Source organism: Zosterops lateralis, assembly GCF_965231275.1.
Source record: "Zosterops lateralis genome assembly, chromosome: 3".
In the NCBI taxonomy this organism is placed as follows: domain Eukaryota; kingdom Metazoa; phylum Chordata; class Aves; order Passeriformes; family Zosteropidae; genus Zosterops; species Zosterops lateralis.
Genome location: NC_139764.1, coordinates 92,041,127 through 92,063,279, shown reverse-complemented (window position 1 = coordinate 92,063,279; position 22,153 = coordinate 92,041,127). Strand labels below are relative to the sequence as shown.

Below are 22,153 nucleotides of genomic sequence, written 5' to 3'. Positions count from 1 at the left end.
CCTATAGAGATGCTAAAGATCTCCATCAACTGGCACTGCTGAAAACATGAAATACCTTTGTTTTCTTTGGTCATTAATTGGGCACAAAGGTTGGGCTTTACCTGTTATAACTCAGGATTCTGAAAATTAGAAGGCTAAGTTTGAACTAAGATATATATTTCTGGAAACCAATCTCCCCTTTAAATCTACAGGTGTTCAGATCAGTCAGCTCAATCAGCTCCTGCAGACATTTATTTTCCACTCACTTTTTATATAGTAGGCCAGAACTGAATGCTGTTCTTTCACATAGATACTGCATCTCTTTCTATGCTAACATCTACAGAAACATCAGACCTCAGGAAGAGTAATAGTCTGAATACAGTCATGCACTCTTAAATCAGTTGTCCTTTAAAAGTGCATGGCTGTTTATAAGTCCCTTCCTGGGAATTCAGCTGTCTGTCTACTATATTATACCTGAGAGTATTTGGGAAAGTCCTAGACAGAAAGCAGTAAGATAGAGGCATGTTAGCCTTTACTCTAACATTTTGTCAGTCTAATGAATCACTTCCCCATACTCATGCCCTCTCAATGCTTAGTTTACTAGCAGAGCTCTAGTGTTTATCTCAAATGGAGTTATCTATAATCACACACAGTACAAAAGGAATTTGGAGATTTATCATTATTCCCTTGCTAAAAGATTGCTTCCATCTGAATATTTTTAAATACCTGCAATTCCTTTTTGTAGGGAAAAAAAATAAAAAGTAAAAAAGGAGGCCAACAGATATTTTAACTGTCTCTCAGCAATGATTATATTAACAGTTACATCTAAATAATTTTCTGTCTTTTGGAGTTAGAAGTATCTTAGGAAGTATGATTAATCTCATTCTAAGGAAGAAAAATGTAGATTGGATGAAAAGAGCAATTCTAAAAAGGTCTGTTTCTCTTCACACATTATGAAGACCCAAGACAATTTGGTCATTCATATGAGCTGAACTTCACAAGACATAGCTATATTTCATCATTTTAATCTCCTTATTAAACAGAGACATTTATGTAAAACTTGAAAATATAAGTTTGATAGATAGCATTATATTTTAATGCTGATTTGACAGCATGAGCCAGTGTAACACTATTTCTTTACCACTGCTCTTAGACACTTTCTCATTCTTTATTAGGTACAATATTTGGTTATCAAATGCAGTGGTTTGTGATTGACAGATGAAACTCCCTTGATTAAAGAATTTACTTGTGTTTCGTGAAAAAACTTTCCATAACACTGACATATAGTTAGAGATTTGTTTTCCAATACCTTGTACCACACAATGAAGACAAGGTATTCAGGGAGAGGAAATATCTTTTATAAGACCAACAAGCAACTTTGGGTGAAATTAAATGATCTTTTGGAAGAACCAGCCTTCGATACAGCCATCCTCACTAAAGAAGGTATCAAGACTGGGATAAAACTATTGTTCTGACTTGCTATAATTTCATGTATTGCAGTTAGCATGCGGTTTTGCACAAGATGTAAATATACATGATAGATGTGAAGAGTTAAAGAGATCACGTCACTAGCTCTAGAAGTTTGAGAGAAGCCTACCATAGCCTGCCTGAATGCCCACCATGGCCTCCCTGCACTCTGTCTATTCTTGCTTGAAACAAGACCGAGAAACAAAAAGATATTTTTGTTTTTGTTTTGCCTTATGAATAGTTGGTAGCATCATTGTAAGTCACTTATATCTTAAAGTATCCACAAACATAAATGTATTTCACTTTCTTTGCTTTGTAGATTCCTACATGGTCTCCAAGTTATATTTTTTAATGTCTGTGAACATAGTTTTTCACCTGTGTGTCCCAAGGTGAATTGCCTACTTCTTCAAGACCCTCACACTCTACAGATACTCATTGCACTGCATTTTTGTATCTTTAAACAACAAAGAAGCTCTGAAAATTATAAATAGGAAAAACACAATTTTGTTAAAAGCACTCTGAGTACAAAGTGGCACATACAGAAATTTCTCAGCCTTTATATATGTCAAAGAACACGAAGACCCTTCCAGAAATATACTGGTTTTAAAAATCTTTTTTTAATCTTATTTTTAAGATTTTAAAGATCATGGGAGCGGGAGCAACAAAAGAGTTAAGAATTTTCCGCCAGTTCATTATGAACCCAAGTCAAACATTTATTTGGGATAAAGTGTTCATTAAGATGGTTCTAGAGAACATAACAAGTCACTGTGTTAAGTACCAGTATTTAATTTCCTATTTCACAAACCATAAATTAAAAAATAGCATGCAAATAAAAGTATCTAACTGGAAGCAAAAATATAAAACCTAATTTTAAATATCCTTGAGACACTAAACCCTTCAATATTTGCTTGGGTTTTTTTTAGATTATTCAGACATTTCTATCAAAAATATCACCTTGATTTTAATTTTTAGGTATTGATAATTCATGCAGAGTTCAGTAGTACTTTTAATTTTTAGGGTTTTTTGCACAATATTATGCCTAGGGGAAAAAAAAATAAACGCAAACATTCAGTGTGACAAAATAAGGAATATTATTGCTTTTTGTATTCTGAGAATAATTCCTTCAAAAACATCCAACAAACTAATTGCTGGCATTTATGCCAAAATTTTAAAAAGGCACTTTCAATACTCTAGAAAAAACTGTAAGAATGACAGTACATAATTTGCAGCCCCATGTTCACTGCATTTCTCCACCAGAACAACAATAATTGTTTATCGGTAGGCCTATTAAAAATTGGGTTGGTAGCCTATTAAAAATGGGTCAGTAGGCCTATTAAAAATGCATGTTGGGGCTGTTCATCATGTGCAAAGACAGCAGTATCTTCCCCTGTGCTCTTCTTCCCCAATTTCTTTCCCTTCCTCTCATACACAAAACCAAGAATTTTAATTCCCTTTTTCCCTGATGCTCTTGTAAATCTGAAGTAATTTATCATAAAGGATCATATTTTTGTGAAATATCATTGTAGAAATGCTCCAACAGAACTTCAGTGTTAAATTAGATGCTATGAACTTTTACAATGGGGGAATATGGTCATGAGTTCTACACAATCATAGTACTTGGTTTTACCTGACATTGCAGCATGCCAGCATCTGAAATTCTGCCAAGATTCTTACTGCTGAGAAAGATTATTGTATTGGCAAATTGCTGCCAATTACCTTATTCTTGAGTTTCATTATAGGATTGTCAGTACAATGAATGCATAAAAGCATGTTAAATTAAAACCAAACCAGCCAGAATACATCTTGATGATTGGCTGTAATCTCCTGGCACTATTCAATGTGATTTACTCTGTTACAATTGACGCAAATAATAAAGAATGTAGAAATACCAGTTGTCGGGGTAAAAATCAGTGACATATCTGTAAATATATGTAGACTACTAATTAGAACTTCTTTCAACCCAGTTTAATTATGATGGGCACAGTGGTACTTGCTTCATTAGTAAGTAGTAGAATATAAAAAAGTAAAGCTGGGCAGCAAAGCAATGAAGCTGAGGATTTGATGTCCATACTATGTAGTTTTTTCCTTGGACTAGCTTTTCTGTCCATTAGAGGGTGGAATATGCCATGTACATCCGTAAAGCAAAAATCTCAGTTCAGCTTCAAGTTTGTACCCTCCAAAGCCTGTCATCAATACAAAGAGAGTGTTCATTTTGTGCCTCCAAGGGAAAATTTCAGGGATTCTGTACTGCAGAGTGTACCTATAAAAGAAGATGACAACATCCTGAAGTATCTACAAATGTTTCTTTCACTCATTTTGAAAGGAAGAATACAGTTTACTTATTATATGTAATTAGTATACATAATGTATGTATGCATTTACACTGCATATAAATCTACAGTGGTTATATGAAAAATAAGTAATCTAAACCAAGCAATTTCCTACTAGAAGAAGACCTAAGGTATTTTGAAGTAATCACCCTCCTGAAGCCAGACACGTGAAGAAGTGCCTAAAACATTCATTAGAAACCTTTAAGTACTTGATCCCTACTTTCAAAGTCTAACCTTGAGTTCAACACTAAGACTTCTGTGAATGGACAAAAGCAACAAAGACATTGTGAATTGTGAGCTATGGTGTTTATCCAAATTTAGCTTCCGACACAAAGGTATGTTGATGCATGTTACATTATGAATAATTTAGTAGAAAATGTAAGCACACTGTTATTAGTGATCAGATTATAAACCAAGAAATTAGGCTGTAGGGCTTTATTTCTTCCTTTTTTCTTTCATAGTAAATCTTGATCATGTTTTGTAAAAAATATACTATGTCAATTAAAACGGCATTTATGAAGATGGAAGATAACAGTTTAAAAAAGAGGAGATACTTGAAATGACAATAAAATAAATTTAATATCATATTAATATGCACAGCCCTTAATACTGTGGTCCCATGGTGCAAATTTTTCAACTGCTTTTAGCTTTATTTCCAGCTATATTGAATTCATTATTGCTTGTCAATGCCATGCTGACTTTATGCCAAATCAAATATAAAACTGCCATGAAAGCAAAAAATGCATACAAGTTTTCTTCTGTATGCACTTGTTAACTTTACAGAAATTCAATCGTGTTTGTGCCAGATTCAGATCAGATTTACACTGCTGGGCATCTTGAAGCTGCATCAATTCACTTTTAAGATCATGGCTTAAGATATGATCCCAGAACACTGTAACCACCAAATAAGAATTTATTCTTGTAAATTCAGAACTATGAACTTCTGTGAACTCTGCTACTTTGTACTGAGAACTCTAAATAAAAAGCCTCCAGGGAAAACTGTAAAGACATTTTAAAAGACATGCCATCTGGGTTATTTTCAAAACATTAAATGTCTAATCTAATGATAAACAGGTCCTTAAAACATAAAAACTACAGCATGCAGGTTGTAATCTTGCTTGGATTAATAAGTTTATACTCATGTAATTTTCTGATAATATTAGTGTTTATTAAAGATGAGGAAACGCTATTACAACAGAATTACCATTAATTGCTAAGAAAATTGTCAAGCCATGAGGAGTTTATTATTTTGAATGCAAAAAGGGTTTTGCAGCTTATATATTAAACACCAAAGGGATTCCAAATACTCTTTAATAATGTCTAATAATCATATTACTTACTATAATGTAAGTATAGACTGGATGGGCTCTGTGCATGCTCATTGTGGAAAGGCCCTTTCTTTTCTTTTCTGCTTGCCATGGAAGACAGAACACACCAATATGAAAACATTGGAAACACCAGTAACTCTTCCAGAATTGCCTAAATCTGAAATCATTTAAGCTCATAAACGTAGTCTATATGTTTAACACAGAGTCTTTTTGAACTATTAAAGAGTAATATGAAATGGTACTTGAGTTAATGTTCAGAGTATATAATGGATTTCTAAATGTGTGTAAATGTCAACAAATACTATTCTGTAGTTGCTGCATCCTAAACATACATATAATTTATTTAATTAAATCTATGCAATTCAAAATAATAGTTCTTGGCATTTTCATTCTATCTTGGAACCGTTTATGTGCAACTCTGTTCTGAAACCTACAGCTGTAGGAAAAAAAACATGTACTGGAAAAATGGCCAAATACAAAATCTCTACCTAATTAGAATGATAGAAAAATCTATAGAAAGTAGTGTGTTTGAACAGTGTGGTTATGGTGAGGTGTCATAAACCACTGCTTTGTATCCTTTGGAAACAGAGATATACACTTGTAATTTCTCAAAAGCTTTGCAACCAATTGGCAATTAATTTTGTCTATGTGGATGAGACAGTCATTCAATGGGTAATACTTTCTAATATGAATTTCAGCAATTCTTAGCATGAGCAACACATTAAAATATTATGTAAACCTGAAAAATATGTAAAATAGAGACGTGAGGACATGTTGTCACTAACAGGTCTTTTGAACATAAAATGTAAAGAATTCTTTTCTGCAATTTTCTCCTGTTATAGATATGTTACAAAAAGTTCTATGGCCTTTCCCCACCCATTTCAAACCACGTTACTTGAGTCCATGAATACTATTCAAAATTTTTGTTCTTCCCATTCTCAGCTACAATGTCCCCATATAAAGATAAAAAAATTGTAAATTTAAGAAGCAAGTTAAATATGAGTAGACAGGTAGCAGAAGATGGGTTTTATTATTTTATTGAAAGACAATACATAAATAACAATACTTCAAAGAGATGGATATCCAAATATATGTGTCTGCAGCAAGATGGCTATGAATATATAGAAAATATATAAGTAAACTTTGCAATCTGCAAGCAGGTGAATAATTCATTACAATTTTTACTTCATATAAGAAGCAGAGATTAAAGATTAAATTCCTTGTGAATTTAAGAACTCTAACTTCAAGTATCCTTGGGAAGATATCTTCAGGATCTCCATATCTACACCTTCATTTATAATCAGTGGGGACATGACTGATAAAGCCACTATGTAAAAATATTTTGTAGGTGGCTTGTTAGAGAAGACTGGTTTTATCCTTTTTCTGGAAGAGGAGAATGAAAAGCAGAAGAAATAACATGAGCACACAGTTTTTTCCTCATGTGTTATATAGTGCAAGATATTTTGACTTAACACACACCTAACACTAGAGTGTTTGCAAATTTTTTCATTTCCTCAGAGTCTTTTCTAAAATACTTATCCTTAGAGGAATTAAGTCACCATGAATGTAAAGGGTGGATTAAAAATGGCAAAAGCATTGTACCAGCTTATAAAAAGCACTATGACACAGACAGGACTGAAAGTTAAAAGAACCTCTTCATCTCCAGTTGTGTTGATTCCTTCACACACTGACAAGCAAACCACATGCACACATCACCTGTTACTCTGGCTAGTGGTATTGTGCCCAGAACTTCTGAAAATTAATTTCTCAATACACTCTGGTGAAGAACTGAATAATAAGAAACACATAAATCTTGTCTACCTTTCAACATCCTGTTTTAAGCAACTTTTCCCACCTAGAAACTTTATGGAAGCAGAAGAAATAGAAATAAATATGTTTATAGCATTCATCTTTAACTATCTTTGTTCCAAATAGTCTTCTTTCTACATGCATCCATAATTCTGCTCATATATGATGTATACATAGTTTTCTCAGGGTGATTTTTAATATGCATAAAATTTTGAAGGAATAATCTTAATTTTATTCTGAAATAACCTTCTTAATGTTTTGAATAATTAGAAACATTTGAAACATATTTTAGCTGACTGAAAAAATCTGTTTCCTATTTATTTTTAATCTTCAGTTATAAAATATAACTAGGTTTGAGGGCACAAATCTTAATTTGTTGAAATGCAAACAGTCTCTTAATATAATAAGGGGAATGGAGAAAAAGTCACATTCTTCATTTAAACTGCTAAAATCTTTACAAAGTAATTCTAGATTTTTCTTGAAAATTCATTTTTTAGAAAGGGAAAAAAATCAGTCAAAAGAAAGTCAAGATCAAACTTTGATCTCAGGGGCTCCCACAAGTTATTTGCAATGTTCAAAATTATATATTATAGTATATATTACTACCTGCTATAAAATATATTATTAGATACTATACTTTATGAGTATATATATATCTATTATATTTATATAAGATTTTAGTTTTGCATGAGTATTGGAAATATGCAACAGCATAATATATTAATGTTTGTGTAGCTTAAATTTTATAATTAGACTGTTATAGTTAATACTTTCACAAATTAAACCGCAAATCAACAATGATGCACCTAACAGGCTTTACATTTGAGTTGCAGCAAGAAGGAGCTTGCAGGAAGGATTACTCCATCATCCTAGCTTTGTAGGGGCTGATCATCCACCTGATTTAAGAAACTGCTTTTACAACCCTCCCTTTCCTAACACAGATAGGGTTGACCCAATAATTCTAAATAGGAAATAATAATTTTTCATTCAACATGAGGCCAATATAGGCAAGAAGGCCAGGATAAAGAACAGTAGGATACTGGCAGTTCAAGTGTTCTAAGTTTTCAGGCAGGAATTCTTGCTCATGGGAAAATTCTAGTAATTATAGCAGTGGGAATAAATTAACAATAACTCTAGTGTCTACTCATCTGAAACTTGGAAAAGAGGAAATGATTCACTGCAAATAAACAGGAGTCTTTTTGTGAAAAAAAGAGGAAATGAACAAACTTTTGGAACAAATCCCAGTTAAAACTCATTAAATCCAGCTGCACATACATATAATGACAACATCTATAATGGCTTCATAGAAATAGATTCCTTTTAAAATATGACAGAAAAAAATTAGGTTGAGGTGGCAAAGAAGGTTAAGAAGTTCTGTTGCTCAAACCAGTGCATTGACAAATTCATGGATGCTGTTCTCACTAAGGTCTCAGTAATAATGCTACAAATATGATCATTTCTTTAATATTAAAGCAATATAATCCTTAGGCTATCACTCCCAAGGTTATAAATTTAGCTGGAATTTGCTTGCAAATTTCAATCACATTTTTTAGCTATGATGAATATATCAGATGAGAAAAAAAATTGCTTAAGAAGCCTACCTGAATTGATATCACTGAAAAATCTTACTTTCATACTCTAAAGATAGAATTTCAATATAAATGTAAAACACCATATGCATATGGACACATACAGTGATCTCTGCTAGCTGCTCTCTCTCACTTACAAAGCATAACTGGTTTTTAAACTTTATAATAAGAGGTTTTAAAAAGCTGCCCTTTTCTTGGTAATAGACGAGTATTACAACACTGGGAAAACCCAGTGGTTTTAAGAAGATGAGAATATCTGAAGATGTTCAACTCAACAATTTTCAGAACCAAATCACAATAACCTTTAACAAATTACCTTTTCCCCATGTTTGATACTACCTACATATCAATCATTTATCTTTTTCCTAATTGAAAATGAGAAATAGTTAACATCTTCCTTCTTTCTAACCCTAGGCCCAGAGGGATAATTCAGTGACTTAAAGATGATAATTTATGAAAATTTGGAATTTTTTTTGTTTTGTTTTAAAATTTTCAGACCATTTAAAAAAAGCTATTCATTTTGTTGATGTATATTTGCAATACACATATTTTAATTCAAACAAAATAATGGTTTTCACTCCAAGTATTTTTTGAAGAACACAATTTAATAATCATGGACTATTCAGCCTGTACTCCTAACACAGCATGCTACTACTGCTTTATTTCTCATGTTTCTTCCTCTTCTCAGTTTACTTTTTGCACCCTCCATTTTACTAATGCAGTCTCAATTCTTCACTCCATATACTTGCTCTATTTCTCAGACAGCCTGTCTGGCAATATTCCTCTCTTACTTTTGTATCCTAGCCTTTTCATCCAAAAAATTCACCTTTCCCCATACACTGTGGTGCATTTCTTGACTTCTGTACTCCTCTTTAGGACTCCCTGGGTTGATATTGCAGCTTCATTTGTTCCAAGCTCCCAGCACAGTAACATGAGAGGTACCTATCTATTCCCTTCTTTCTTTCTTTTTCCCTCCTCTCTAGGTCTGGCTTTTATGTCCCTGTTATTATAACCAAACAGCTTCATCCTTATCTTATCAGGCTACTCACAAGACACAGGATATTGGTGGGTTTACCCCAGCTGGCAGGTAAGCCCCCACTCAGTTGCTCTCACACTTCCCCATAGCAGGATCAGAAGAGAATCAGAAAGACAAAAGCAAGAAAATGAATCATTCAAGATAAAGACCATTTAATAGGACAAAACAAAACAAAATCCCCAAACACCCCAAATCCAAACAAGTGATTGGGTTAATGCAAATCCAAACACTTATCAACAGCAGACTGATACCTAGTCAGACCCTTCACAACAGCTACCTCAAGAACACTTCCCCAGATTTTAATTGCTAAACCTGATGTGATGTGATGTGATGTGACATGACACGACATGACATGGTATGAAGTGTGCCACCATTCAATTCAGGTCATCTGTGTAACCTCCCACCTTCTTGCTCACCCTGAGCCTACCTGCTGGCATGTCAGAACAAGTAGCAGAAGAGGCCTGTGAAGCACTGCTCAGCATTAGCTGAAGAATCATAGAATCATGGAATCATTAATGTTGGAAAAGATCTCCAAGATCATAAGCCCAATCTTAGACCAAACATCACCCTGTCAACTAAGCTATAGCATTAATGCCAAGTCCAGCTGTTTCTTGAACATTTCAAGGGAGGATTACTCCATCACCTTCCTGCACAGCACCTTCCAATCCTTGACAACCCTTCCAGTGAAGAAATTCTTTTTGAAAGAAGAATTAACTCTATCTATTCTTAACTGAAGAAAGTTAATCCCATCCCATTCAAACCCAATACATATGGACAAACTGTTCTCCTCCATCCTAATCCAGGCATGCTGAGAACAAGTATTTTTAGAGTACTCATTCATGGAGTAGGATTTTCTCACATAAGTCTATATGGCTTAAGATCTGTACCTCAAAAAATCTGGTAAGATTTTTCTGAGACAGGAAAAATGCAAAACATCACCATGCCAGCATTTCCATCTACAAAGCATGAGTTAACACAATTTTTCAAACAGAAGGTTAATACAATGCTTATATTCACCTTAAAAAGTGGTTTTCATTGTTTCTGTCTTAGAAATAAAAATTTATTTGGCACCTACTCTGTTTACCAGGGTAGCAACTTCATAGATATCTCAAAACTAAAAGTGAAAACCAACTTCAATAATAAAAACTGCTATAAGAGCAATTATTTTTTGTTCATACAAAGCTTTGAGGATTTGGGGGAAAAGGAAGCCTATATAAATGTTGAGTATTTTAGAAGCAGAAGGCAATTTAGTTTTCTGGGGGAAGAAGGAGAGAAGAGATAATGATGTCATGTCATTAATCAGGATATCATAATTCTTTTATACAAGTGAAATGAATATTTCTACCAAACGTTTTCTTTTGACATTCATTAATTTTTGTTTTGTTTGTTTGCAACTTTGACTTCCTTATAGAAGATTTTTTTTCTATGCATGCAATATTCATTTGGAGTTACATTCAGTTGGGGTTAGTTACATAATGGTACTACTCTTAATAGGACCTGACTACGTCATACATGTATCAGTTGAGATGCACTCATTTAATAATATTTGTTTTTGGTATCTTACTTTTTTACTGGACTGTGTGAAGGTTCTAAATGGAACAGATCTTATATACAGACTAGTTATGGAAAGGAAATTGGAAAAGCTTCTTTTCATTACTGGGTTGTTGTACTAAACTGACATTATACATTCTGAGGCAAAGCCACTATATTCCTGAATTTGAGATTGAGTGTGTGCTAGACTAATTGTCTGACTCTGCAGTTTCAGAACATTGTTTTCACTGACATTCTAAGCTTTTCAATTACTGCAGAATAGGAAATGAACTAAATTAAAGTTCATGATTCTCTTAAATTACCTATTACAAGTGGTTTCAACAATTTATATAAATTTAGACCATGGTAATTCAGATTCCCCTTTCATGCACCTATTTTCACTATGCCTTGAAAGCAGTAGGTAGGGTTAAAGAATGATTATAACATAGAACTTAAACTGAAAATTAAAACTAAATCTTTAGCAGTATCAAAATACCATGAATGATAAACCAGTGCATCATGTCTTAGAAATGTATTTAAAAATTTCTTTCCTTAAACTGAAAAGTATATCTTCAGACCAATGAAGACAGTATTGTAAGATTACTAACAATCGTAATATAAAGGATGATAAATGCAAATGAAAATATTAAATCTCATTAAAAAAATTCTATCCATGCACAATCCTAAATCTATAGTAAGTTCTGTGGAGTGAAGCACAGTTCAGGGGCCTGAACTCTTCTGAAAGAAATTATAGCCATGGATAATTCTGCTTTCAGAGAAATAAATGGTCATTATGGGTTCAAAATCTGAGGATGTTACCATTGAATTATGGTTTATGCCTACACAACATTCATTTTCAAAAAGAAAAAATTACTGCACACAACTGGGGTACCATGAAATTGCCATAGAGAGCTAGAAAAGCTGCTTCTAAAAAAGAAGATGTCAAGATAAGGTCCAACAACTTCATGGTATTTCAAAACAACTGAAAAAAGCACATGGTAAAAACCCTCAGATCTCAGAAGAGTCCAAGGAGACACTCTATACAGTGGTAAAGTTTCTCACACATCATGAATATAGACATCGATCATCAGGCACCACGAAAAGAAATGAGTTTTGAGATTTCTAGATGGTACTGTGAAGGGAAAGCGTGTTTTCTTCTCAAATGTTTCAGAACTTAACTGAGAAAATTGTGCAAGTACAGTACAGCCCTGAGTGATCTGTGGTCTGTACAAGACCATATACATCACAGAGTAGCAGCATTAGGCAGTACTCAGAGGGTCACAAAACATTTGTATATGATATGTATGATAATGTGCATGGGTATTATTTAAGAAATATGAGACTGTATTCAAGGAAGGAGGATTAGATAGGAGTAAGGAAGCACTCAGCACACAAGTCAAAGTAAGTTCATTGCATGATGAGTGAAAACAAACACTGTTAAATTTCCTCTTGTGTCAGCACTGTGATAGGGGAGTGGTTAGGCATGGCAGGGAGACTGCCTGTTTGTTATTCAGGAGCTGTACTGAATTGCTCCTTATTTACAGTTGTAGTCTGTTACTTTGACCAGACAGCTGTGTTTTGCTTTTTCCGCCTGTTACGGTGTGGTGTCAATAAGATTTTGATTTTATCTGAATGTCAATTTAACATTAAATGCCATTGACATGACAGCACAAAGCACTGGCATCTTTATACCAGAATGGCCAGATCTTAAAACTGAGATGTGAACAGGAATAGCTGTGGGAATCCCTGTATCTAATCTCTTCCCCACAAAAATTAGAGGTGTATCAGGGAGAAGAGTTTTAATTAGACAGAGAGAAAAAAGATCCCTTGACTTAGAAAACTGCAATTATGAAAGGATAACAGACATTTTCTATAATAAAAATAAAACTTAAAATAAAATAAATTAAAAAAGCTGTCACATATGTCGGTTGTGGCTGCAACAAGCATACACTTAAATTTTTGCATGCAGATTGCTACTGATGTGCTCTACTCATAGGGAATTAAAGTCATCAAGCTTATATTGTCATTTCCTCAACACTGAGATTTAAATGTTCACAGTCATTCTCTCTGACAGTGTAGAGATACTGGAAGTGGACACCTTACCTTATTCCTCCTAACACACTATAAGGAAATGGCTTTTTATAAACTTGTTTTACACAAAGTCAACAAGCTGCCTTCTTTGTACCTCATTTTTCTTCTCTTCTGGTGGAGTCATGTTCAGCTATTGCTCACATTACTATTTCATTGACTCGTAATCCATATATACTTACCCCACCAATTTCAGGCTAAAATATTCTCCATTTTTTCTGAAGTTGTTTCCTTGAATAAAATCATTGTAATTTTAGTTTTCACTCAAAAGATTTCTTAGTTTCTCAAAACAGTTAACTTGAGAAAGGGTACAGATGTTTTCATGGTCTTTTCTAGTAAAAATTACCCCAGCCTATCAGGATAAACCGATTTTTTTGAAAGTTTCTATAAGATAACTATAATTTCCAGCTTCCATTCAGTATTACCTGATGCAATTTCCTCTATAGAAGATTTCATAAGAAATTTAATCAGATTTCTTTTAGAACTTGAATCCTTTATAGGTTTCCCTTTGATATGTGCTTATATTCTAATTTCTACAGTTTATACAAACATCTTGGATTCTGAGTTTATAATATTCAGTTTTAATAAACTAGTAATGAGATTCTGGAAGCAGAGATGCAAGTTTCTTTATCCACATTTCTGTTCTCATGGATCATTAGCTTTTTCTTCTATTGTACTTTTCAATTTAACATAATCTTCAGCATTCACTCTATCAAAAAGGATGGAAAGGTTGCACACAAATGAAATAGCAGACTTTTACATTAGTCTTTTTAATAACACTCTGCAATGCTACTTCTTAATTTCAATAGCCTTAATAGAAAGTACTACAAAGACCAACAATTAAGGGCAATTGATGATGCCTTGTAGGTAGCAAGAACTCAGCAATCAGATAGGAAGAAACCTGAAATAATTAACCTGATGTATTACACCATAATTTCTCCTACCTCTGTCTTACTATATTAATTATTAAATTTCATTTACTCCAGCATATACTTCCCATTTCCTTCAGTGAAACTGTATTTTAGCACCTTTTTTATTTGTTTTAGTAACTTTAAAATATCTGGCATTATAGTTAATCTGAAAAGTGAGTAAACTAACTTCAGAATAATATTTCAGCTAATTTTGCTGTAAAATATAACTTTATAAATCCAAAACGATAATTCTCATTTTGTGTTCCATGTATTTACCAAATGAAATGTTGACATATTTGTTTAGTAACTGAATTGTAACTGCATCAAAAACTTCCAAATCCATCAAATAATGAGTATAAATTTTTGGTATATCTAATCTCTAAGGTACTACTAGTATAGGACTTTCAGCAAAAGAATGTGAGTCGGCACTGCAGCCAGTTTTCAAAGCACTGCAAAAGAACACATCTTCTGCTTCTATTTTCTGCTCATATCAATTTATGAATGGTGAAAAGTCCTGCACTGAAGGATTTGGAAATAACAGTTACAGTTGAAGGAAATCGCTTGGTTGGATGGTCAATGTCTCAAAATTTATTATATTGGATTTGGCTTCCTGAAAATTCATGTGAGAAGTAAAATATTAGTTTGTATTTACAACAGGGGATTGTCTCAGGTGAGAGAAATTAGGGACAAAAGTCATTACAGATAAGCTTTTCAACATGAATGGCTGGAAACTGGTTACATATGATAAAGTTAGATCTTGGCAACCAAAATAAAAGAAAAAAAAAAAGTACAATTTTATGCAGACATAGGAAAATAAGTTTTGCCTCTCTACCTGGTATTAAAATTACAATTAACAGACTATGTCGAATTCTGTCTACACACTTCAGAAAATATGAAAATACGTGGAAGAATAGAAAACAGAGTTTCAAAACTGTCCTAATCAAGCAATCAGGAAAAAAAAGCCTTAAGACCTGAATTATTGTATCTTATCTTACACAGAAAAATATGGTGCAGGAGAGCAAATCTTAAAGTGCAACAAAATAAAGCAATCATATGTAGAAATTTGACAAAATTCTATTTTTAAGTAAAATTACATTTGTAAACAGTAGGCGAAACTGATCACTGAAGCAGGATTTGAAAGAAACTGATTTGAGACCCTTGAAATCAGAGCCCCTTAAATAAGATTGTTTTTAAAACAGATGTTTGGTTTCTTTTCTTTCAAAGTAAAATTTTTAGAGTTTCTCTAGGCAAATTAGAGTAGATGTCCTTAGTGTCATTCTTCAGTGGATCTGTAAGGAAGAAGAATCTAAAAAGTTATTCCACAGCTTGCTCCAAACAAAAGGGTAAATATCAGATATACTAAACTGAGCAATGATTCCATTTCTGTGCCATTTATGTTGTGGAGCTCTGCTCTGCAAGATTCAACAGCAATTCATGGAAAGGAATGCATAAAACAATAAATTCAAAGTAAATGGAACTTGGAGATTCCTTGAAACCTGGAAAAGTACCTCTTTTCATGTATTGGAAACAAACTAGTTATCCCCAAAGTTATTCCCCACAAAAAATCCCCAAAGTTATTCCCCACAAAAAATCCCCAAAAATCCCCAAAGTTATTCCCCACAAAAACCTCATTGTTTTGTCAGCAAAATTAATTCAATTAATTGCATACAGTCAAGTGCAGTGTTTGTCAAGTCAGTATACTCCACTCTGATCTTGACAAGCAGTCAGGCCAGATTAAAAGTGTACACAGAGGTTCTCTTTTTTTTTTTTTTTTTTTTTTTTTTTTTTTTTTAAATTCCCATTTTTACTATTTTTCTATTTATTTCTATTTTATTTTCTTTTCTCTTCTCTTCACTTTCTTCACTTCTTTTCTCTTCTCTATCTGACTGCAGAGACTGAACTTTCCATTTTAAAACACTGACTTTCTGTACGTTCGCTGTTTGTATTAGTTTAACAACTAATATATTCAACCCACATATTTCACAATGCCACTACTAAGTCTTAAAAATAATCATGCTTTCTAAGTTCAAAAACTTACAAATTTGCTTTCAACAGTGCTTTTAAATTACTAACACCTATGTAGTTAGGTTACGTAGACAAGTAAATCTTGGTCTCTTAACCGCAGTACATTCTAGGATTACCCTCATCATTCAAAAATAAGTCACTACAGGTGAGAAATACACATTTCTCTGCAAAGCAATCAGTCAGATCATATTTATGAGCTACTTACTTGTGTAAGACAGCTGAAATCCTTGGTCAGTATCAGATCCATTGGTATTAAACTCTATCCACATATGGTTGGAGGTGCTATTAAGAATAACTCCCATCATGTCCCTTTTGGTGAAGACTCCAAGAGAGCGTGACGAACTGTCTTTTCCATCATACACCTTGCAGAAACAGAGCATGAAATTGGACATCAAATCTAAATATTTAAAAGGGTTTCATTTATACAACAATTCCAAAGTTAGCAACGTATTGCCAATAGTTTCTCCAAAACCTTAATGTACCTATTTGAGAGATATATAGCCCTGGGTTATACAGTTCAGTGAAATCTTAAATATTCTGCCTCCCTGAAGATGTTTTATAGTCTTTTTGTCTTTTTGGTTTTGTGAGATGATCTTGAAAGAGATTAATATTTATATGCAATTTTATCTTTTGAGATTTCATAAACTTAGATTATTTTCTTGATTATTCACAAAGGCCAACAGAAGTATAAGTTCTGAAATCATCATTGAAGGTAAACCGCTTACAGCCTACTCTGTTCTCTTCTGTCTGGATATATCATTAGCAAAAATCTTTTATCTCAGGCTTTAAGCCTTCAGCAATTTGGTTTACTAAAGGATTTAACAAAGACTGATAAGTTTTCAAAAGGATATGTAAGTCTATTTCCAAACTAGTTGTAGAGATGTTCTTATTTACCATGTTATTTTACTGAAAACTTTCAACAATATCAACCTATGTACTTTTTCAAATCCTAGAATTTTTAAAAATGCCTTTTAGCAGTTCACAAATACAGAAGAAGTAAAAACTCTTGCCAAGTGGGTAAAAAAATATTTTTTTCTTATTGCAAAACCCTGAAAGTCACAAAGAGCAAAAAAACTTTCTGCAGTTTTGTTTTGTTGGTTTTCTGAAGATAAACTTAAAAAGCTAATTTCTTCTTTAAATTAAATAAGCCTCCTCTACTTTCTCATAGAAAAATAAGCAATATAAAGCGTGTAAATATACATCATACATGAAATCTCATGTTGATGCTTATACAAAAGCAAAAAATTGATTTGAACAGCTGGTTTCTGATATGAAATGAAAGATAATTTGCCCTTATCTCATGTGTCCTAGAAAAAAACAGCACAAAAGCTACAATTACAGTAAGTATTTCAAGAACTGGATTTTCATCCCTCCACTTGTAGACCTTGTGGATTTATACTGATTGAAGTGAGAAGCAGAAGTGACCCATTTAACAATCTAAATTGCTACCTCTGAGTCACAGGCAGTTTTTTCCTATTTGAATGTCCAGTTAGATCTATTAACAAAATTTAGAAATGCTTCTTTTGAGATGACAGACCATTCCAACATTTGTAGGTGAGGACCAAAAATTAAAGGCAGTTCTGTTTTTTTCTGTGGAGAAAATACCAGCATGCCATCCATAGGTAAATATCTTGAAAGTATCATGTTAATCTCAAATGCCATTTACAAAATAAAATAATAAAAACAACATGCATAAAGACTTTTTAAGACAAAAGCATATTCTGACTTTTATAGACCTACACAGATATAAATATTACCTACTCTAAAATAAACTTTTGAAAAATAATTGATAGAATAATACATTCAGTCTTTATTATTGATGCAAAGATTGTCTTATACCAAGGCACACAGATGAGATGTCTCAGAAGATAAAATCCATTGTATTTAAGGTTCATGCAAGCAGTTACACATACTTAAGGTCCACCTCTTGGAAGAAATATGACTTTAAGCTATGCTAAGTGTATCTGAAAAATTACTTGCAAGCTTCTAACCATTGCCTTGGGACAGAACTACCAATCAGTTTCATGGACGGATTATGCTTTATTTATTAGAGCTGGAAATCTATTGTACAAAGTAAAGAATCATTTGTTCCCCATAAGATTTATTTCCATAGATATATTACACTTCATCTGAGAGTTAATACTTGAAATGTAATTTCCACTAATTGTCATTAATTAAAAATGCTGCTATGTTTAAAAAGAGATTTTTATTCATCTATAAAACAAAACAAACCAACCAAACAAACAAAAAAACCCCACAGCTAAAGATTACAGACATCTTGTTTCAACAGCATTCTACCTCACTGACTGGTAGAGATACTCTTCCTACCTGAGGACTAACAAGTTAAATAAGAGAATCCCTCAAGATTAATCCAGACTCAGATGAAAACAGTGTTTCATGAAATTAAAATTAGATATGAGAAACCCTGTGAAAACAGATGTAAAAAAAAATCAAAAACCAACCAAACAAAAAAAAGCTAGTACAATTTGTGGTGAGACTTGTCCATCTGTTGTTCACATTACAGACATAAGCAAGTACATATATACACCAATAAATGGAACATTGTTAGTGAACAAATACAAGCACTGAATCTCCCTTGTTTGCACTGAAAAGTTAGTTGAACCATGCTAGGAAAGAAAACACTTTTTTACCAGTGTAAAAATTTTAGCTTTTAATGTTAATTAATGTGGGCCAAGGATCATTCCCAGTAGATAGCTTGTGTACAACCGTTGTGTCATGTCATATGCCACTGATTCCAGAGGTACAGCATACATTTAATAAAATAGTCTAGACTATTTATCACTATTGGTTCATATTTAGTACATACATTTAACTTATTTGAAATATGAGAACCCATTTGAAATATAATTTGCATGCTGCACATACAATTTCCTCAGTCTTGCAGAAGAAAATAAAGGTCTATTTGGCAAAAAAGATGAAAAACAGAATATTATATTCTGCTTTTCCTCTTACCTCTGATAAATTCACTGCAGTTGCATTATAAAGATTCTGTCAAAGGTAGCCACTTTAAAGAATTATGAATCTTCAAGTGGCAGTTAAAACATAGAGACCAGGAAGATGAAGTGTTAGTGAGTGAGAAAGGATAAGCTCTAAAATAAAGAGATAATCCAACTGTTCAGTTTTGTCATATGTCCTTCAAAATGGTGAAACCATTTTGATGACTTTACTTAAATTTATATTTCTATCCCAGTAATTCAAGTTCAAATTTTGTCACAGCTATAGAATGCTTTGCCCACAAATTACAGACATTAACCTGCATGCATTCTTCTTGAAAGTAATAGTTTTGACCTTTCCTCATGCACTAGGTCTTATGGATGCCAGAAATACTCTTGCAAATTATATGCCATTCCATGCACTCTGCAGCCTCAATATCCAGCCTCAATATTCCCACTTGAATACTGGGCTGATATATAGAGCTGCAGATTAGTTTATATTTTCAAAGCCAGTAAATAGTGACAGAGCAGGAGTCAAGCCGCCACAACTTGATTGTCTACACAGTATTTATTGTCAGTACAACCCTGGAACACATTTAATGCAGACTTACTAACACCTTCACAAATCTTCCCTGAGAAAGCATTAATGCAGGAGCTGCATAGGCCAGGGACTCTTTCTGAGATACAGTTCCAATGAGCCACCTTATTGTGCAAGATTTGAGAGTTTAACATTAGAGATGTAGTCAAACTGCAGAAGCTGATCTTGGGGGCAGTGGGGAATGATCACAGAGTTGTCTGGAGCTCTGTTTAACGTTAATTTAGCCAAAATATCTAGGGATATCCTTTTTCCCCATTTTTGAGGAACTGAAAGTGTTTTCCTTGCTGGGCGTAAAATATGACGAAAGGAGAGGACAGTGCTACAGTTATTCATGAGGAGAAATGTTCCAGTAATATTGCTAATGTATCTGCACCTCCTGTGGGAATGTGCAACACTCACCTGAAGGAGAAGGAAATGCTGGCTAGAGTTTTTTAATGTTTCTTGAAGTTTCTCATTGTGCCAGTAAAAAGAAATTACATACAGCTCGACTTACCAAATTTCCTTAACTGCAGAGATTTTATAGCATAAAATCATCTCAAAGGGATACACTTTTAAAATATTCCTTTGGAAGCTGGGAAGGAAAAGCCTATATAGTTTGCTGACATTGCAAACATTTTGAAAGCTACATCTTCATGTAGTTTGTAATGATCTTACCTCAAACAGTAACATGATGTGCTTTGTCTGACTCCTGGTGAGTGATCTTGGGATTATTACATTATTATTACAGGCTTTTATTGGCCCTCTTTATCATGCACTATTGTGCAGCATTTTTTGCCCTTCTTTACCTATGTTTCCCCTCAGTGCCCCTGCCCCAGCCTTGGCTCAGCCACACCCTGCAGTGGGTAGTTGGATCCAGCTGGAATTGGCTGTGTCCGGCTGGAACTGGCTGTATCCGGCAGCCCCGGCCGCCCCTCGCAGAGCTCCCGCAGTTCCCACTGCTGCTGGGGACCTGGGCGCCCACACTCAATGGAACATTACGTACTTACAGATTTTTCTTGTAAAACAGAGTAAGATACTGAGCTAGGAAAATGCCCTATATTTCAGCATAAGGTTTAAAAATATTCTTAAGCTTAGTGTATCCCTTGCAAGCTGCCAGCAAGGCAGTCTTGCAGCTTCCTTCTGTGCAGCACACGATAGAAGGCTGGAGTTATAACACATTGTGCTCGTATTTTGGGCACAGATAGGAAAGAAAGCAAGCTTTGAAGTCCACAGCACTGCCAAAGTGCTGATATCAATGGAAATGTGTAAAAGGACATCCTGGCATGGGAAGAGAGAGGAAATAGACTTTATTTTCATAAATACAGGTAATAGAGAGATCGTAATTGGTGGAAGAGAGCTTAAGTGTATAAATGGAAGCTGTGCTGTGCCAACTGACTCAAAACCAGAGAACAGTCCTTGCAGTTCAGACAGCACCACAAATTTGCCTTTGCTTCCTTTGGATCCTCTGAAGTATTGTGCTAAAAGAACTATAAAAGAAGAAAGTGTCTAACAGATTGCTTAGAAAAGCTTTGTCTCAGGCAAATCTTCCTTGTATCTCTGAGGAATATCCCTAAGTACACTGGACATTACTCATGAGATGTTCTGAATGATAACTGAGTTTCTTGGCTGTTTCTTTGGGGTTTTCTAAAGGATTTTTTGTTGCAGATTTTTAAGTAGTTTATTAAATTATTTATATACCAGAGATCTGCAAAGCTTCTGGGAGACTTATGTACCACATTCAAGCGACTCAGTGGGCAATTAAGTTCTTTTTCCTCTGCTGCATCTCTTCAGAGCAAAAAATACTTTTGGGGATCTGCACTGTCAGACCATGGATAATGGGAGCAAAGGAAAATACAGACCATGTAATTTGTTCACCTACTCAATTCCCTTTTGATCTAAAAGCAAAACCAAGGTCTTGCATTGTTTTATACATGGTAGCATTTATTATCAATGTTTTTGTGAGTAAAGATGGAGAAAATGCTCTTCTTTTGATTGTAACTTTCTAATCTATAAACTATAAGTTTTGCTTATTTCATGGTCAAACACAGACTGTACTTTTTGAAAAGAACAGCTATAATAACAAGGATACTAATTTCTATATTAAAATGAAGACTATTTTCCTCCCCACCTTCATCCCACCTGTAAATGCCTTGTTTTTGCAGGAATTGAATTGTCACACTTAATTACATAAGGAAGCTCTTGAGATGATGAAATGGATAAAAATATAGCCACCAATATTTGATCCATAACAATTCTATCTTTAAACTCCTTGTGAGAAGCACTCAGTGCAAATTAAAAAAATCAAGTTTGAAATGTAGACAGCAATTTTTTAAATGTTAAATGGTTTGCTGGGATATATCCAGAAAGGAAGTTGCTAACTGAATTATGAATACTTTGTGATTTTAAGTATTTATTAACTGAAAATTTGGAGACATAAATTTGAAAGACTAACTTAATATATGGTCAACACTTCAGATGAGTATCAGGATTTTCAGTACATATAATAATGTAACAGCTAGTATTAGGAAAA

The 22,153-nt window shown here is 33.7% G+C and overlaps 1 protein-coding gene across 1 annotated transcript in view; it reads right to left on the bottom strand.

The window, feature by feature from the left end:
- The window catches only part of CSMD1 (CUB and Sushi multiple domains 1), a 1,076,561-nt gene that overhangs the window by 182,754 nt on the left and 871,654 nt on the right, over positions 1 to 22,153 (bottom strand). Inside the window, exon 23 of the mRNA XM_083857383.1 lies at positions 16,298 to 16,454. Within this exon, the coding sequence (XP_083713509.1) occupies positions 16,298 to 16,454 (157 nt within the window). The remainder of the gene's footprint in view (positions 1 to 16,297; positions 16,455 to 22,153) is intronic.